At 35.4% G+C, this 16819-nt stretch overlaps 1 protein-coding gene across 3 annotated transcripts in view; it reads left to right on the forward strand.

Annotated features, from left to right (window-relative positions):
- Cask (calcium/calmodulin dependent serine protein kinase) overlaps positions 1 to 16819 on the forward strand; it is a 338698-nt gene that overhangs the window by 55880 nt on the left and 265999 nt on the right. For all 3 annotated transcript variants that reach the window (XM_059249986.1, XM_059249987.1, XM_059249988.1), the window contains exon 2: positions 13454 to 13566. In XM_059249986.1, coding sequence (XP_059105969.1) covers positions 13454 to 13566 — 113 coding nt within the window. The remainder of the gene's footprint in view (positions 1 to 13453; positions 13567 to 16819) is intronic.

The raw sequence follows: 16819 nt of genomic DNA on the forward strand, positions 1-16819 counted from the left end.
CATATATGTGTATATTTTAGACTTCTACTGGAATAGGTTTCCATATGGTTTTTCAAATGGCCTTTAACATTAGTTAGCTCTTATTCTTTTTTCTTATTAGGTTACTTGTAATCTTTCTATAGTAGTAGTGTTTCTAGAAGTGTCTTGAGGAGAAGCTGGAACTTAATCTGTTTTCTCAAGGGTTCTCATTTATGACAATGGTTTCAGTTACTTCCCATTTAGTCATGATTTATTAAGAATACAGAAAATATAAATTTAGAATTTAGAGTTCCTTAAGTCTGAGCTCCAGTCCTTAACCTATCTTATTTTCAGTTTCCTGATCTATAAAATAGGAGCAAGTATTGTATTATGGGTGGTGACAAATAATGAGAGAGTATCTTGGAAAAATCCTAGCAGCTTGGCATTCTGGTATGTTATGAGTAGTAGTAGTTAATGTCTTAATCTTCCTATCCATGCTGACCCTTACTCCTTTTGGTATGTGTATGAGCTCATACAGGTAGGTGCATATGCATGTGTGCACATACTGTATGGAGGCCAGCAATCTATGACGTATTTTCTTCAGCTGATCTCCAACTTATTTTTTGAGTCAGGAACTCACTGAACACAGAGCTCACAGATTTGGCTAGGTTGGCTATCACCAGTGAACCTTCTGTGCCTCCCTGACACTGAGGTTATAGATGTATACCACTGTGCCTGGGATTTTGCAAACTCAGGACCCCACACTTGTACAGCATGTATTTTACTAACTGAACCGTTTCCCCAACCTCCTTACTCCTTTAAAACTTTAGGCTTTTACCTCTTTCAGCTCTTTCTAAGTCTGTACCTGGATGTGCTATGGAAATAACACTTACTAAATAAACTTCCAAATATGTTCCCTTTCTTTCTGAGTAGTATTCCAGTTCTTTTTCCTATGGTTCCTCTCTCACTTAGCGGTACCATTATTTACCCACTAATTATCACCAGAAATCTATCAGTATTCTGTTACTTCACCCTCACTGTCCCTCAAGATTGTTTGTCAATTTATATACTAAAACGTCTCTTGGTTGTCCCTATTGAATTAGTTCAGGTTTTACTTCTTTCTTGGGCTAATGTAATAACGTCTGCCTAGCCCCCCACATACTCTAGTCTCCCTTTGCAGCTACTTTAACCTCTCCAATTTTCCCTGCTAGCAGTACTAAATAGCTTAGAGTCTCCAGCACACATTGTGTATTTCATATCACTCTAGGCCATCCCACACATTTTCGTCCACCCTTTGAATTTTCTAACTCCTCTTGTCTTAGAAATCTATTGACCATTTCTTGCCCTCTCAAACTTCCTTGTCTCATAGAAGATTTCTCTGGCCACTTTCCTATACATAGATAATAAACTTGTAGCATTGTGTTATTTCAGTACTTATTTCTGTAGACTTATACTAACATTATTTATGTATACTAATAGTAGTGTCATCTAGTGGGAGTTCCTTTGAAACAGCAATGGCTTTGCTAAACCTTTTTATCTGTGTGTTCTTTTGTTTTTTGGTTTTTTTTAATTTTTTCCATTGTAAACAATAATCTGAATAAATAAGTAAAATGTGAAAATGTCAATTGAATTCTCAAAATGTCAGCTCTTCAATATCTATTTCTGAATGTTCTTTATATATTAAGCTAAAAGGGTTCTTTGTGCTGCTTCCCTTATGTTTTCTTACTTGATTTTTTTTTTGCCGATGTATAATCTCCTTCCTATTTCTTACATTTACAAAAAAAAAAAATTTCTCCTCTCCTAACAGTTTTTCTTGAGTTTTTAGCAGTTTTTTTCTGGAATTTTTCTTCTCCATCATTTATGAGTTGACAAAGTCCTTTACATTAGTTCTAACCCAGCCCAACCCTTAAGACAAACTTCACTACCACTACCAAATATTCTAGATCAACTGCTTTGAGCAGAGTTTGCTATGTATTTTCTATAGTCCTCATAAAATAAAAGACGAATGTATCTTATATAGTGCTAGACTGGGTGATAGCATGGTACATGAAAACTAAAGCAAGGCCTACTACAATTCTCATTGAACTATTAAGATTTGACAGAGGTACTGATTATGTCACTTTAAGTACTGAGTTAGTAAATGTTCTTAACTAGTAAATGTTAATTCTCTGAAGACACAGGTGGACTGATTTGTGCTGTTAGGTTTTTGGAGATCTATTGCCAACTTTTCAAAGTCAGCTTTTATTATCTGTTTTCAAAGGATTTCATCAGTCTTTAGTTGTTAACATCTAGGCAGCAGTTGCTGAGACTTCCTCTCTCAGCAGCTAACAGTTGCCAATAGCTCCTTGGCTAGGGATGGAACTTTGTGCCCATCTCCCCTCTCCATGCTGGCATTTGGTCTGGATGGGGCTTGCACAGCTCTTGTGCATGCTGTCACACCTGCTTAGAGTTCACCTGTGCAACTTCCCTGCTGTGTCCAGAAGATACTGCTTCCTTGGAGTCATTCACCGTTTGTGGCTCTTACACTCTTCCCACCCCCTCTTCTGCAGTGGTCCCTGAGCCTTTAGAGGAGGGGTGCAGTATATATGCTCCATTTAGGACTGAACATTCTGTAGTCTCATATTTTATGCACCTTAGCTAGTTGTGGTTTGCTGTGTTGGGCATCTACAGGAATCAGAAGGTTTTCTGATGAGGACTTAGTATGTGGGCATAATGATAAGTCATGAAGAGTTTACTTAATAGTGTGTCCGTTTAGCAGAATATAGTAGTAGGTTCTCTCCTAGGGTCCATGATCTGTCTAGCTTTGGTTCTTGACCTGATGCCAGGGATGAGATTCATCTTGTAGAGGGATCCATAAATCTAATCAGGAAGTGGCTGGTTAATTCCTCATTTGTGCCACTGTTGTACCACTATTGAGCGTGTTTTGACCAGCCACTCATTATTGTAGCTCACCAGGTTGTTAACAGCTGGTTAAGATTGATGATTACTTTTCTCCTCTGGTAGTGTGCATGCACCTCCATGACATCTAGCCAGTAGTGATGAAGCTTCCTGTTCAGTACCAGCTTGATTCTGTGACTGTTCTGTGACTCAAGTGTATGGCATCTTTAAGCAATAGGTTCTTACTGTCAAGTTCTGGAGGATAGCCAAGAGCATTATGAATGGCTTGTAATATTTGGGGATCTTTGGGACCTCACCAGTAACCCATGAGACTATGAGACTATGAGACTATTCCTGAGACTATGCCTTTTATTTGTTAGGCTCTGGTATCTGGTAGGGACATTATAGCTTTGTCAAGATAACTCCCTTTTAACTTTTTATGTTTATTTATAGATATATCTTAGGAAGCTTCTATGGTAGTAGGTTTCCATATGGCTTTTTTGAAAACTCTTTAGTATGATTTATCTCTTCCAATTTGCCTCCTCTACCCTGTCTTCTCCTGCCTCAACCCAATTCATCCCTTCCTTACCATAAGTCCCCTTTAACCTTTTATAACAGTGCATTCTAACTCCTTTCCCTCAAAAACCCCTTCTCATGGCCCCTTAGTAAGTTCCTGACCTCTGTAGATATTCTAAATGAAACACATACATAAATGTAATAGGCTTAATAAGTAATCTAGAGATGATTTTTAATTATACAGAAATTTATGTGTAGATTATACTCTAATAGTTGTCATTTTATATAAGGGACATAAATATTAGTAAAATTTAGTATTCATGGGGGAATCCTACAATCAATCCTCTTTAGACACCAAGAAATGTATATTCTTGCCTCGATGATTCTCATCTAACACATATTTTCCACATGAAGCCTTCTTGTGCTTAGAGACATTAAACAGCACTTCATCACTATTCATGGGGACCATCTTGAGTAGTGAAACCAACAAAAAGCACAAAATGGAAAACATATGACTCAAATAGAATTCACAAAAGTAATCTGTTTATAATGTGACAGTGGGAACAAGAAGGAATATTATCTCATTTGACCTCAACTGGCAGCAAGTTCATCAGAAGACTCAAAATTTTTGCTACTGTGTGCATAACCATAAACTGTAAAGGTGTTTCAAGTATTGATTTTAAGGTTACAAATAAATTTAAGCAAGTAGAAAAATTGACAGATATGGAATCTGACTAGTCAGGATCAAAAATATATGAACTGTTTTATTTATATGTGCAGTGAATATATGTATATGGTTAGCCTTCACTTTCTTTAGTGTTTTCTTTCCCTTTTAAAATTATTATTCATTGTTTTCCCACATATCCTGTAGTACATTGTGCAAATTATTATAACAGTTTCCAGGCCTGCAATATGGACAAGTTTACCCTATTTATTAAAAGCTTCTTAATACACATTTTTTACTTGTAAACCTTTTATAAGATAAAAATTTATATTACAGATGTAACATATAAGTTTGCACATTGAATCTTAAGATAATACTCTAAATTTATTTCAGTTAGATATAAAATTATAATTAACAGTGTCTATTGACTTTATTGTGTTTGAATTACCATTGTTTTCTTCATTAATATATATTAGGTCATTTGAAATAATTTGGATTATACAGATATATAAAAATTAAGGAGACCTTTTTTGATTAGCAAAATCTTAGAAATTTACCCACTCGGCCATTAAAATATTTTAAAGCTAGAAAAATAAACAATATATGAAGGAATTTATAATGTATATGTGTAGAGAATGATAATAAGCTGGGCAGTGGTGGTGAACACCTTTAATCCCAGCACTTGGGAGGCAGAGCAGGTAGATCTCTGAGTTTGAGGCCAGACTGGGCTATATAGTAAGTTGCCGGACAGCCAGGGCTACATAGTGAGACCCTGTCTCAAAAAATGAAAACAAACCAAAAATTGATAATAAAATGAAAAGTGACAAATCTGTTGTCAAATTAGGAAATAGAATATCACTATTGCTTTCAAAACTCTCTTGTAATTCTCATATAATCTCTCTCTGTCTGTTTAAACCACCATCTTCGCCTTTATAGTAATTATTCCTTTTTATTTTTGTTGTAGCTTTACCTGAAGTGTGTATATTCCTTCACAGTATATTGTGTTGCATACACAAATTTAGCTATGTAAGGAAAGGACAGTATTGCTACCATCCTATGGAATGGTGAAACAGAATCTTTCTTATAGTGTGGCTTCAGATGCCCTAAAACTGTTTAGAACTCCATTCTGAGAAGTCAGTTGGCATGATCACTTGTAAGTCCTAGAATCTGGGGCTTTTGCTAGGAAGGAAGGAGATTGGAGCTGTTGGAAAGTAAGCTGTTGGAAAGGTTCAACAGGAATGTGCTCCAGGGAATAGGTCATACCTCATTTCCTGGCCTTAGGCCCACTGACACTTGCCTCTAGCTCTCAGGGATATGTGAAAGCAGAATGCTGCAGTGGAGTAAAATGGAGGTCCTCTCTTGGTCCGTAGCCAGAAAATGCCCAACAAGAGAATCTGGAGTCAGCTCACCTGACCATTGTGTTTCTAGGTTAAAAAGGGTGGTCAGTAGTTGTGAGGACCCGCTGTCATACAGCCTGTGTTGGTTGCCCTCTATATTTAGTGCCTAACAGTCAGCCTGAAATTTCCCTTCTTTACATTCCTAGGGATTTCCTTCATCTTTATTCTGTACTGGAGCTCCTATTTGAAATCTTTTTAGTGTCTTTTTAATTGGTACATCTTGTATACAAATACACTCTATAATAAGTTTTCCATAATGTATGCATGGTAAGGAAATTGTTGGCTTTCTAGCGTCTGAGATTACCTTGATGGTTTTTGATGCCCTGGCTGGATACAGAATTAAAGATTAGAGGTCATTTTCCTTCATTGGGAAAGTTTTTCACTACTGTGTTCTTGCTCCAGTGTTGCCATTGAGTGCTGCCTGGAGCACCATATAGGAAGTGCAGTCGTCTTTGCTTTCTGTGAACTCTTACCTCCATATCTGGAAAGGTGAAAATTTTACTTCACACTGCTGTCTGTATAGACTTGGGTTATTTATTTTGCTGAATATTTGGCAAGGCCTTTTAAAAGGGATTTTTTTCTTTCTGTTTTTCTTTCTTACTTTTTGCTTTGCTTTATGGGATATTTCCTGAGTACTGCCTGCCAACTTTTATGTTGAGTTTTAGGGTTCTTTGTGTGTTTATTTTTTAAAATCTCCTTTTTGTTTTCTAAAATTTCTGTTTTGGTTTCATAGTTATTAAACCTTACTAAGGATATTAATGCTAATTTTTAGTGCTTCTCTTCTTTGGTCCGTTTCCTCTAAATTACTCTTTCTGTTAGTATTTGCCCGTTTTCTAAATTAGACTCTTCTCCAGAAGTCTTAAGAGCCATGGTTGTCTGGTCATGATCATAAATCAAGCATTGCTTTCAACTGGAGACTGTATTGCCCCTTGCCCAACAGGCAACACTTGGAGACATTTTTGGTTATCAAACCCTGGGGGGTTACTATTAGTCTTCAGTGAGTGCAATGCATATTATATTCCTAGACAAGAAAACAAAACAAAACATTTAGCTCAAAATGGTAATATTGCTAACTTCAGAAATCCCACAGCAGAAGGACTAAAAGCTGATTGAGAGACCATGAGTCTCTCTGGAAGATGATCTAATTAATTCAGGGCATCTTAAACTTTTTTTAATCATGACTCCTTTTCACCTGAGAAATTTTACGCAACTTCAGGTAAAATATATATGCAGATCAAACACTTACTTTATAAGTCATAAAGAAATTTATTTTAAAACAATTCCTTTGTGTATATATAGTTTTACTATTTGTTAAGGATGAAAGCAAATTTGCACACTAATTAAGTGGATGTGCTTATTTTTACATGAATTAAATTTTGGCTGAATGTTTGAAACCAAAGAGCTTAGAGCATATTAAATATTTTTCAGAGTTGATTAATACTGATTTTACAATTGTCAATGCTGAGATCATTGTTTTGCATAAATACAACGATAGAAATGTGTTTAGGACATTGTTAGAAATTCTGTCCTGATACCAAACTAAAATGCATTTAATGATTTTTTTAAAATGAAATTCGTCAAAAACTCTAACAGCAATTTTGAAAGTCAGTCATTCTAACCCAATCCAATCCAAAGGTATACTTACTAATTTATTACATGCTCAGGAATCAGAGTAGGAAACATGTTTCTATAAGAGCAGAAAGCATTCTGTGTACACTAAATGCACTGGAGTTCAGAACACCAGTCTCAACTCTGAGCTAAGGTGTTTTAGGAAGCCCAATGGGCAAAGCTGTGACACCATGCCAGTGACTGCTGCCAGCAACACCTCAGATTCATTACACAATGAATTCATTGTGAATTCATCTTTTGGATGGTTGTTGGGTATGAGAAGAAGCCTTTCACCATAATTGTTTTGTGTGTCTGCTGTGTCTGTGTCACATTCAATTTTGTGGATTCATAGGGTCACATCCCACAGTGTAAGACGCTGGGATATAGTTGGATGATATAGGGAACTTCATATTATCTTTTCTTCTTTTCCACTGCACATCTCTTGTCTTGGGGTAAAGATCCAACTTTCAACATTCCATTTGTTAGGGAAAAGGACTAAGACTGTTTATAAACTGCTTCTTTAACATATTTCTTCTAGTTCCAGCTTCATGAGATTCTTGATTATTCTGTAATGTAAATGGGGTTGGTTTCAAATAGTCTTCCTTGTTTTCTCTAAATCGGCTCTCCCAAGTTTGCTGGATCAGTTAACATCACTGCATCTATGTATGCTCTTACTCCGCGAATTTGACTGTTACTATTTCACCTCTCTTGTTCTCCCAGTCCTTTCCTTAAACTCCTTTCAGGAGATTTGGGAAATAACTTAGATGCACTGTGCTCAGTTTATCTTGGTATTCTGGAAAGCAACATACTAGCATAATTTGTAGCACAGTTTCATGTAACTCTAGTCTCTTTTTTTCAAATATATTTAGCTTTTATATCAGAATTGTCTATTGCCTACATTTAACTTTTCTTATAAATGAAAAGTGAAGGAGAGTATTCTGTGTCTACATAGGGCAGTTATATAATCTTTCCAGAACTCTAGCAGACATAACAATACTCATTATATTCCACTTTAATTGATCTTTTACCTAACAGATTTTGTTGTTGCTGTTTCTTTATCTGGTTTTGGTATCAGGGAAATACTGGCTTCATAAAAATAATTTGGAAACGTTCCTTTCTTTTCTATTTTGTGGAATAATCTGCGTAGTATCAATAATCTATGTAGTATCAAGTATTGGTTCTTTGAAGATCTAGTACAATTCTTCAGTGAATCTATCTGTTTCTGAGATAGTTTTAGTTGGGAGACTATTACTGTTTCAATCTTGTTGCTGTGTGTGTTTTCATTTCATCTTGGTTTAATTTTGGTAGGTCATATGCATATGCATCTGAAAGTTCATCGGTTTCTTTTAGATTTTCCAAGTTAGTAAAATATAGATTTAAGGTGTGTCCTCAAGATAGTCTGGATTTCATTGGTATCTGTTGTAACATCTCACTTTTTGTATCTAATTTTATTGATTTGGTATTCATTGTCTTTTCTTTTGGTTAAATTGACAAAAAGGTTTGCCAATCTTGCTTATCATTCCAGAGAAACAACTTTTTGTTTCAATAATTATTTACATTGTATTTATTTCTCTGTTTCTAGTTCATTAATTTCTGCTCTGATCTTAATTTTTTTGAGACAAGGTCTCATTGTATAAACATGGCTGGCCTGGAACTATGTAGAGCAGGCTGGCCTCAAACTTACAGTAATCTGCCTACCTCTGCCTCCTTTATGCCCAACCCTGATCTTATTTCTAACTGTCTAGTGTTTTCAGGCTTGGTTTGTTCTTGCTTTTCTAAGACTTGAGGTGTATCATTCAGTTATTTATTTGAGATCTTTCAAATGGGAGTGAATCTAGGAGATAATGATACTCCTAGAAGCAGTAGCTTGCAAAAGCAAGATTTCCAATCCCAGGTATGGGATACCTCCACAGGAGTTCATCAAGGAAACCTCAAAGGTCCCCAACACAATACAGGTTCTGTCAGTACTTTTTGTTACCCACCATTAGGGGGTACAACCTTTTTTCTAAAGACACTGCATACCCTGGTTGCAAGATAGAGAGAAAGCAAGCTGAAACTGAGCTGGAAACTTGCGCGCTGCTGGCTACTCTCAAGGTGCTACTCTGGTAGAGAAAAGATATCATTGGTCTTACCCATCTGTGTACCCTACAAACAGGAAAAAAACTTGCCCAGCAAGATGTGCCTACCTGTACAATCGTGGCACAATTGTTGTGGGGATAACCAACTGCCATCTGATCAGATTTGAGGCGTGTTCCTGAGAAGGGAACCCACAACTAGTACAGTAAGCCCACTTAACAACCTATGCCTCAGGAGGTTGTAGGCCCAACTGGGATAACTAATTTGATACAGCATCAAATGGCCTTCTAAATATGTATGTTAATACCCATTGACAAAGGATACTCTCAACCTTAGTGAGAAAAACCTCTCTTTACAAAGAACAGCAGTGGATGTAGAGACTAGACTCATAGATCCCTGATATTCTGAGAATAGGTGATGGCTGAAGACTCAGTCTTAAACAAGATATTTACACTCCTCCCTCTAAGGCTAAGAGAACACTGTAGAAGAGGGGTGTAGGAAGTATGAAAAAGCCAGAAGATAAAGTGAAAGCCTGTGAGATACCGTCTTCTGGACTCAATACAACTGTCACAATTATGAACTCAACTGCAGTTACCCTCACTGGCCCACATAAGACAGGCCATGTTAATAGTCATGGAAAGGGAAGGGACTCATACATCTTTTTTTTTTTTTTTTTTTTTTTTTTTATTTATTATGTATACAGTGTTCTGTCTGCACATATCCCTGCAGGCCAGAAGAGGGCACCAGATTTCACTACAGATGGTTGTGAGCCACCATGTGGTTGCTGGGAATTGAACTCAGGACCTTTGGAAGAGCAAGCAGTGCTCTTAACCTCTGAGCCATCTCTCCAGCCCCGACTCATACATCTTACTGTTACACTATTGGCTATTGACAGTTTGGGGGAATGGGAGTAATTGTCTCTAATTATATATCCACTGCTGACCCCACTAGGCTTCAACAGATAGCTCCAAGTGGGTCACAAAGAACAACAAATAGACATGAATGTGAGAAAGTTGTAGGAAAGAGGGGGTGTATATGTATATAGAAGTAGCAGTGAGATGAGAGAGATTGAGATTAAGAGTGGTTAGTATTGCATTATGTACATGTATTAAATTGTCAAATAGTAAATTTAATTAAAAATATAAAACCCATAGAACTATGTAAATAGCCATCGGCCTCAATAAGAACTCTGTGCTACAATTCCAGTCAATATTTGGTATTTGTAAGGAGTTGAATGGAAAGTGTGTGTGTGTGTGTGTGTGTGTGTGTGTGCGCGCGCGCAGATATTGTTTTGTTTTGTTATGTTTTTCTTTATTTTTGAGAATCTCATACATGTACAGAATGAAATATGATTCTGTTTACACCTCACCTCCCTCTCTAGTCCCCTCAATATCTCCAACACAGCCCTTCCCAACTTCATGCCATTTTTATTTAATGACTCGTTAAGTTCAGTAGTGCTACCCATATGTGCATGGGTACAAGGCTGTCACCGGAGCATGGGGAACCCACCAGTGGACACATCATCCAAAATAAGTAAATAAACAAATTCTCTCCCCCAGCAATGTTTAATCAAATCTGAAATAGTGTCAGTTAGCATTCTATTTTGGTCAATACCATAGTAGAAAAAGATAATGTCTTATTTTGTTCTGCATCAATACTCAAGAATTGACTATGCAGTACATTTTTAAAAATGAAGGTAAAAATGTTAAGTGTCAAGAAAGGGTACAAGCCAAACTGAAATCTGTTCTTCCTGGATTTTTATTGTTCCCTAAATTATCAACCAAATATAACTAATAAATATAATATGGCTGTATGTTAACACTGTTTGTTACCCTTTGCATTTTCGTAAAAGACCAACTCAAATTATATCTTTTATTAGTATCTGCTGAGTTTCAAGTTGTGAAGGAAATCACAAGCAATCTTAGAGTATGGTTTGATGTCTTTTAAGGTTATTAAATTTGGCTCAGCTCACCTTTGTTAGCTTCCTGCATGTTATTAAGGAAAACTCCCTTTAACATGCTTTACTTATGACTTGTGCTCAGGTCTTGAAGAATTCATAAATACACTCCTTTTTCAACCTCATTAAATTAGCTTAATGGATTAGTAGATTTAATTTGATTTTTACTGAGATTTTAAAAAATATTTTGAGATGATTATAATTACATGGTTTCTCCCTTCCCTTCCTTCCCTCCAAGTCCTCTATTATGCACTACCCTGCTGCTCTCTTTCAAATTCATGGTCTCTTTTTTCTTTACTTGTTGTTGTTGTTTTGTGTGTATACGTGTGGTCCTAATTTTAAAAGGTGGTTTGTTGTCTCATTGCCTTTTCTCTCCTTTCTCCTTACCTATCTTAATTTTATAAAAGTATAGCAGGAGAAGCTTATGCTTTCTTCCTTACCTTCATTCAAGCAGGGAAAGTGTTTTAAAAATTGACTGGATTGACCACAAAGAATTCTACAAACAGAACTTGGAAAATTGACTCACACTACACAAATGTGTATATACCCCTGAGGGATTTTGTGTGGCCCAAACCTGATTATGTTCAATATTTCCTGAAATTGTATGCTATTGTCAGACTGAATAATCACAAGTAGACATCCAGGTTAAAAATGGAAACACTTTGGTGTACCGTCACAGAGGAATATTTGTTGATATTTTGAGTGATTATGCAGAAGGTTTTCTCTGTAGAGTTTTGATCTGAAAGTTAACATTAGCCCCTCTTTCCCTTCCATGTTAGCTTTGCTGTTTGTGGAAAGATTGAAGTTGGATGTAACTGATGGCCATGATGATGGCGTCGATGTAAGAAAAATTTATGTTTAGGTTAGATTAAATTCATTTGCTTGTTCTCCAAGTGAAAAAAGAAAGAGAAACAGTATTACGAGTCAAAGGAGCACTATATAAATGATTTTCTTCTTATGTACCTTGAGCACAGATAAAAGTATTTCATAAAAGCCAATAAAAGTGTTCTTCTGTCTCTCTTCCACCATTAGAAAGTGAAAAAATGTATATATGCACATATGCTTCTGAATTTAATGGTTCTGTCATAGTTGAAGTGCCAATTCTACATGACAAATCTGTCCTTAGGTTATCTTGAATTCTGACATTTATTTGATAACTTCATCTCAAAGAACTCTGTGTGTGTGTGTGTGTGTGTGTGTGTGTGTTTGTGTTTCCTGGACCGAGGTATTGACATTTTATTTCATTCTGCATATCCAACTGTGTGGCAAGTATTGAGTCACTGATGAAGATTGAAGGGAGCAGTAGGTAAGCAAATCACTAGATTAGTACAGTGACTTTTACTGCTAAGGCAGTTCATTTCTTATGGTTCTTTAAAACAATTCTGATTTGAAGTTTTAGAATAATGGAAGATTTCTCTGAGAGTTTTGGTCAGACTAGAGAGGTTGATAGAAACCAAATCATGCAGGGCTTTTTCTTTGTGAACTTCCTGCTCAATACTGCTGTCTAGATTTTGTTGAAGATTTTTTATCCTCATTTTCTGTAGTAATTAATTATATGTTTTGTATTTTGGTTCATGATTAGGTGTGTGTGTGTGTGTGTGTGTGTGTGTGTGTGTGTGTGTGTATGTGTAAAACGTTTTCTCTGGGATTATAAGTGAGAACATATCAGATTTTCTTTTCTAAAACACTACAAGAATGAATGAAAAACCTTTTCAGTAGTCACAGCAAAAAAAATGGTAGCTTGAAAACTTTATGACATGACATGTTCAGAAGTGATAGAAAGATACTCAACAGGATATGGTAGTAAAGATTAGGTTTCTGGGCAAAGTAAGAGGGAAGTGTTAGCAATGATTTAACTTTCTGCTTCCAAAAGAGTATGTCTTATATGCATGCAATAACAATTGATGAAAAAGAGGTCATGAATTTGAAGGAGAGTGGGGAGGGGTGTATGGAAGGATTTGGAGGGAGGAAAGGGAAGGGAGAGATGTTGTAATTAAAGTACAATCTCAAATTAAACAAAAGGAGTATGTCTCTGTATACTACCACATCTACAAACTTCCCTATGTTTGTTCATAATTATATGGAATTACTAGTTACTGTTTGCCTTAAATAAGGATACTATTTAGAATTTTTTTTAATTATCTTGAATTAAAAACCTAATTATTTGGCTTCCATTCTTTTTGTTTTAACTATCTTAAAATGATGAGTTACCTTTGAATTAGATAATAATGTTCAAAATTACATTAGTTAAATTTTATTGTGAAGCTCTATATGAAGATTAAAATATGATAAGTCACTTGCTATATAGTTTGGCTGTGGTAAATAAGGAAACACAGTAAGATATTGATCAAAAAGAGGAATGTAAAATCAGTGAACTAAAATTGACTTTTTGTTTTCTAGGGGTCCCTTTAGTGTTGTACGGCGATGTATCAACAGAGAAACTGGGCAACAATTTGCTGTAAAAATTGTTGATGTAGCCAAGTTCACATCAAGTCCAGGGTTAAGTACAGAAGGTAAGAGATGGATTTCAAGTAAGTTATTTGATGTCTGGCTTTATTCCATCTCCAAAATCCATTTATCAACCTATCCTCATCTGGGGGGTGGGGAGGCAGAGGGTGTGATATAGTGGGGAAGTGGGTGGAGACAGTCTGAACTCCATTTGAAACAGTTACTCAGAAATCCAAAAGATAGCATTTGAAATATGGAAGGGTTATAGTCATCTGGGATCTTTATGAGCTTGTCTTTTTTTTTTTGCTGGAAAGGTAATGAAACATGGACATATATGTTTTAGGGTTTAATTTGAGTCCTGTTGTGTGAGATGCAAGATAGGAATGGAAGTAATTGCAAGAATGATAATTGAAGATTTAGAACAGCCAAGGTCCTTCTAAATATAATATACTGCCTTTAGGATTACTATCTAGTATAACTAGAAGATTGATAACTTGATTCACATTTGGCTTAATCACATAGTATTTGTGAAAGTTGAAAGGTCAGTAGCATTAGAATTTGTAGGACTTAGAATTATAGTTTAAGATATTGTTATATATATGTGCATTTAAAGTTACTTATTTTTTAAATCTGTGCCATGATTCACACTAAAGGTAACAAAGCGATTATTATATTGACTTTTCTAATTAGCCTATCTACTAACTTTAGACTTCCACAGCTTTCTTTAGTCTTTTGCTTTTTAATCTTAAAGCAGTGCAATTGAGAGCTTAGATTAGAAAATTCAAGGGGAAGTATCCCATTTGTGTTTTATCCAATTGTTTTGGAAAGTAGAATCTCACAATTGTAAGCTCTAACTTAATCTATTCCTATAGATTTTTATTCAGGTTGATTACTTTTAAATATTTTGTGACTCTTAAAATTATTATTATCAATATAATGTTTTAGAAGATTCCTAAAAATTACTACTTCATCCCCTTCCAGAGGACCCAGGTTTGATTCTCAGCATGAGGGCTCACAAACCATCTGTAACTCCAGTCCCAGGGGAACTGCTGCCCTCTTCTGGTCCCTGTCAATACCAGCCATGCACTTGGTACACAGACATGCAAGCAGGCAAAACCTCCATACAAATAAAATAAAAATAAATAAATCTTTTGACAAACTGTTTTCTTTAAGTTACTACTAAGAAAGAATCCCTTACTGATTTGTTTCCAGGTTAAAGGGTATGCATACCTTTAGATTAAATAAACATGACCACACTGCTGGGGAAAAAAAACCTTACAGTAAAATTTAGATGTTTTATCGTTCTTGATTTCATTGTCAGAATTGGCCATTAACTACTTTTAAATATAGGTTATTTTATATGCTTAGCAAAATGTAAAATTTACCTTTCAGTGGACTTTACAGTTAATTTTTTTCCTTTGAACTATTTTGTTTTATGTTTGGTTGTGTTGTTTGCTTTGTAGTGTTGGGATTCAAATCCCAGGGCTTCAGGTAAGCTAGGCAAGTACTGTTTCTCTTAACTTTTAATTCACTTTGACCTTCCTAAGCGCTGAAATAATTTTGTACAAACCTGATTATTAAACTAGTAGATGTTTTGAAACTTTAAAAAAATGTTCTGATATTGTTTGTAAACTTAATAAGGTTCTAATTTAAAATTAGAAATATTAAATCAATTATGCAATCACCTATATTAAATTACAGTAACAGCAGTGAGATCCTCTTATATAATATTACAGATAATTAAAATGAACATTTGTAGTTTATTTCTTAGCCCCAAATTTTAATATCAAAGATTTGATTTGTTTTATCATTATACCTAATTCTGTGTCTTTCCAGACTAAAGACATTTTTAAAGAAGACAACTCCTTCCTCATTTGTCTATGGTGGATTATTGACAGATTTCTTTAGTCAGATCTCTGGAACTCTAGACCCAGAATATGAGAGTGAATCTCTATTACCACTTAGAGCAGGGCATGGTGATTTAATCCTAGAATTTAGGAGGCAGAGGCAGAGACAGGTGGATCCCTGGAATTTCAAGGATATCCTGGTCTACATAACGAGTTCCAGGCCAGCCAAGACTATATAGTGAGACCCTGTCTCAAAAAACAAGCCAAGCAAACAAACAAAACCCCCACTTAGTCAGAGGGTCAGACACCAAACTTTAAAAAAGGAAGGTGGATAGTACATATAATTTATTTATATCCTTGGTTTGAAGTTCTGTCTCTACTTAATATGACACATATATGAACTTAACAGTGAAGTTGTAGGTCACACCTTCATTGCTTTGGTGATAAAAAAAATGTCAAGTTCTGTCCTGAAAGCAAGACCAAGGAATTCAGTTGATCCTTTATGTCTCTTTGAACCAGTTGAAATCTGGTACTATTTTTTTATCAATGTTATACACCTACAGACTTTAAATGATACCCATTTGAATCCTTCATATTACTCATGATGTTGTCTGGTTTGGGTCAGAATTCAGTGGTATTCTAGTGAAACTATGCTATTCGCATATTCATGGTATTACCCTTTAGTTTTTCCTGTCTTTTTCAGCACAGTGACTTACTGTAAGTTAAACAAGAAACAGAATCAAATTTCACATATATATCATCTCACTTTTTTGTAATGGAAATCCCATACCCTCTATTGCTCTTATTCACACTAGCTTACATCCTTTTGACTTAGCCACATTTTATAAGATGTATAATAGATGTAATAAATAGTAAATTATTATATAAAATCTCTAAATATTGACCCCTTCATGACCTTTCTGCCCAACTTCTTTTTACCCCTTTTCTAGTTACTATAAGAAAAAACGTCTGATTCCTTCTCTTCTATTCCATTTATAAATTATTAGGGTACAAAAATAACCTGCTCCATGGTAAACCATATAAGATATACAGTATTAAGAAGAAACAATTTTTGAAGTGAAGTGTTAGCACAGTAAAGTAGAGCCCATAAGTTCAAAAGACTATCTAGAAATAGCTTTGACTTCTAGCTATTTAAGACAATTTCTTAAGCACCAAAATCATTTCAAACTCCATCCTATCACTTATTCTTGCCTTACTCATAGCTCTCCTCCCTTTGGCTTGTGGTTTATTTGCCTGTTGTCATTGCCCATTTTCTTCCTGCTACCGTATCTGTTTTCAAAATATATTATGAACTAGATGTGGTTGAAGAGGACTATAATCTAAAAATTAGGTGGAGGCTGGAAGATCAGGAGTTGAAGGTCATCCTTAGCTACTTAGTAAGTTTGAGGTCAAACTGCTACATAAAACCATGTCTCAAGAAAGCAAATAATAACAAATATGAGTACATATG

This window comes from Peromyscus eremicus, chromosome X (genome assembly GCF_949786415.1).
Source record: "Peromyscus eremicus chromosome X, PerEre_H2_v1, whole genome shotgun sequence".
Lineage (NCBI taxonomy): Eukaryota > Metazoa > Chordata > Mammalia > Rodentia > Cricetidae > Peromyscus > Peromyscus eremicus.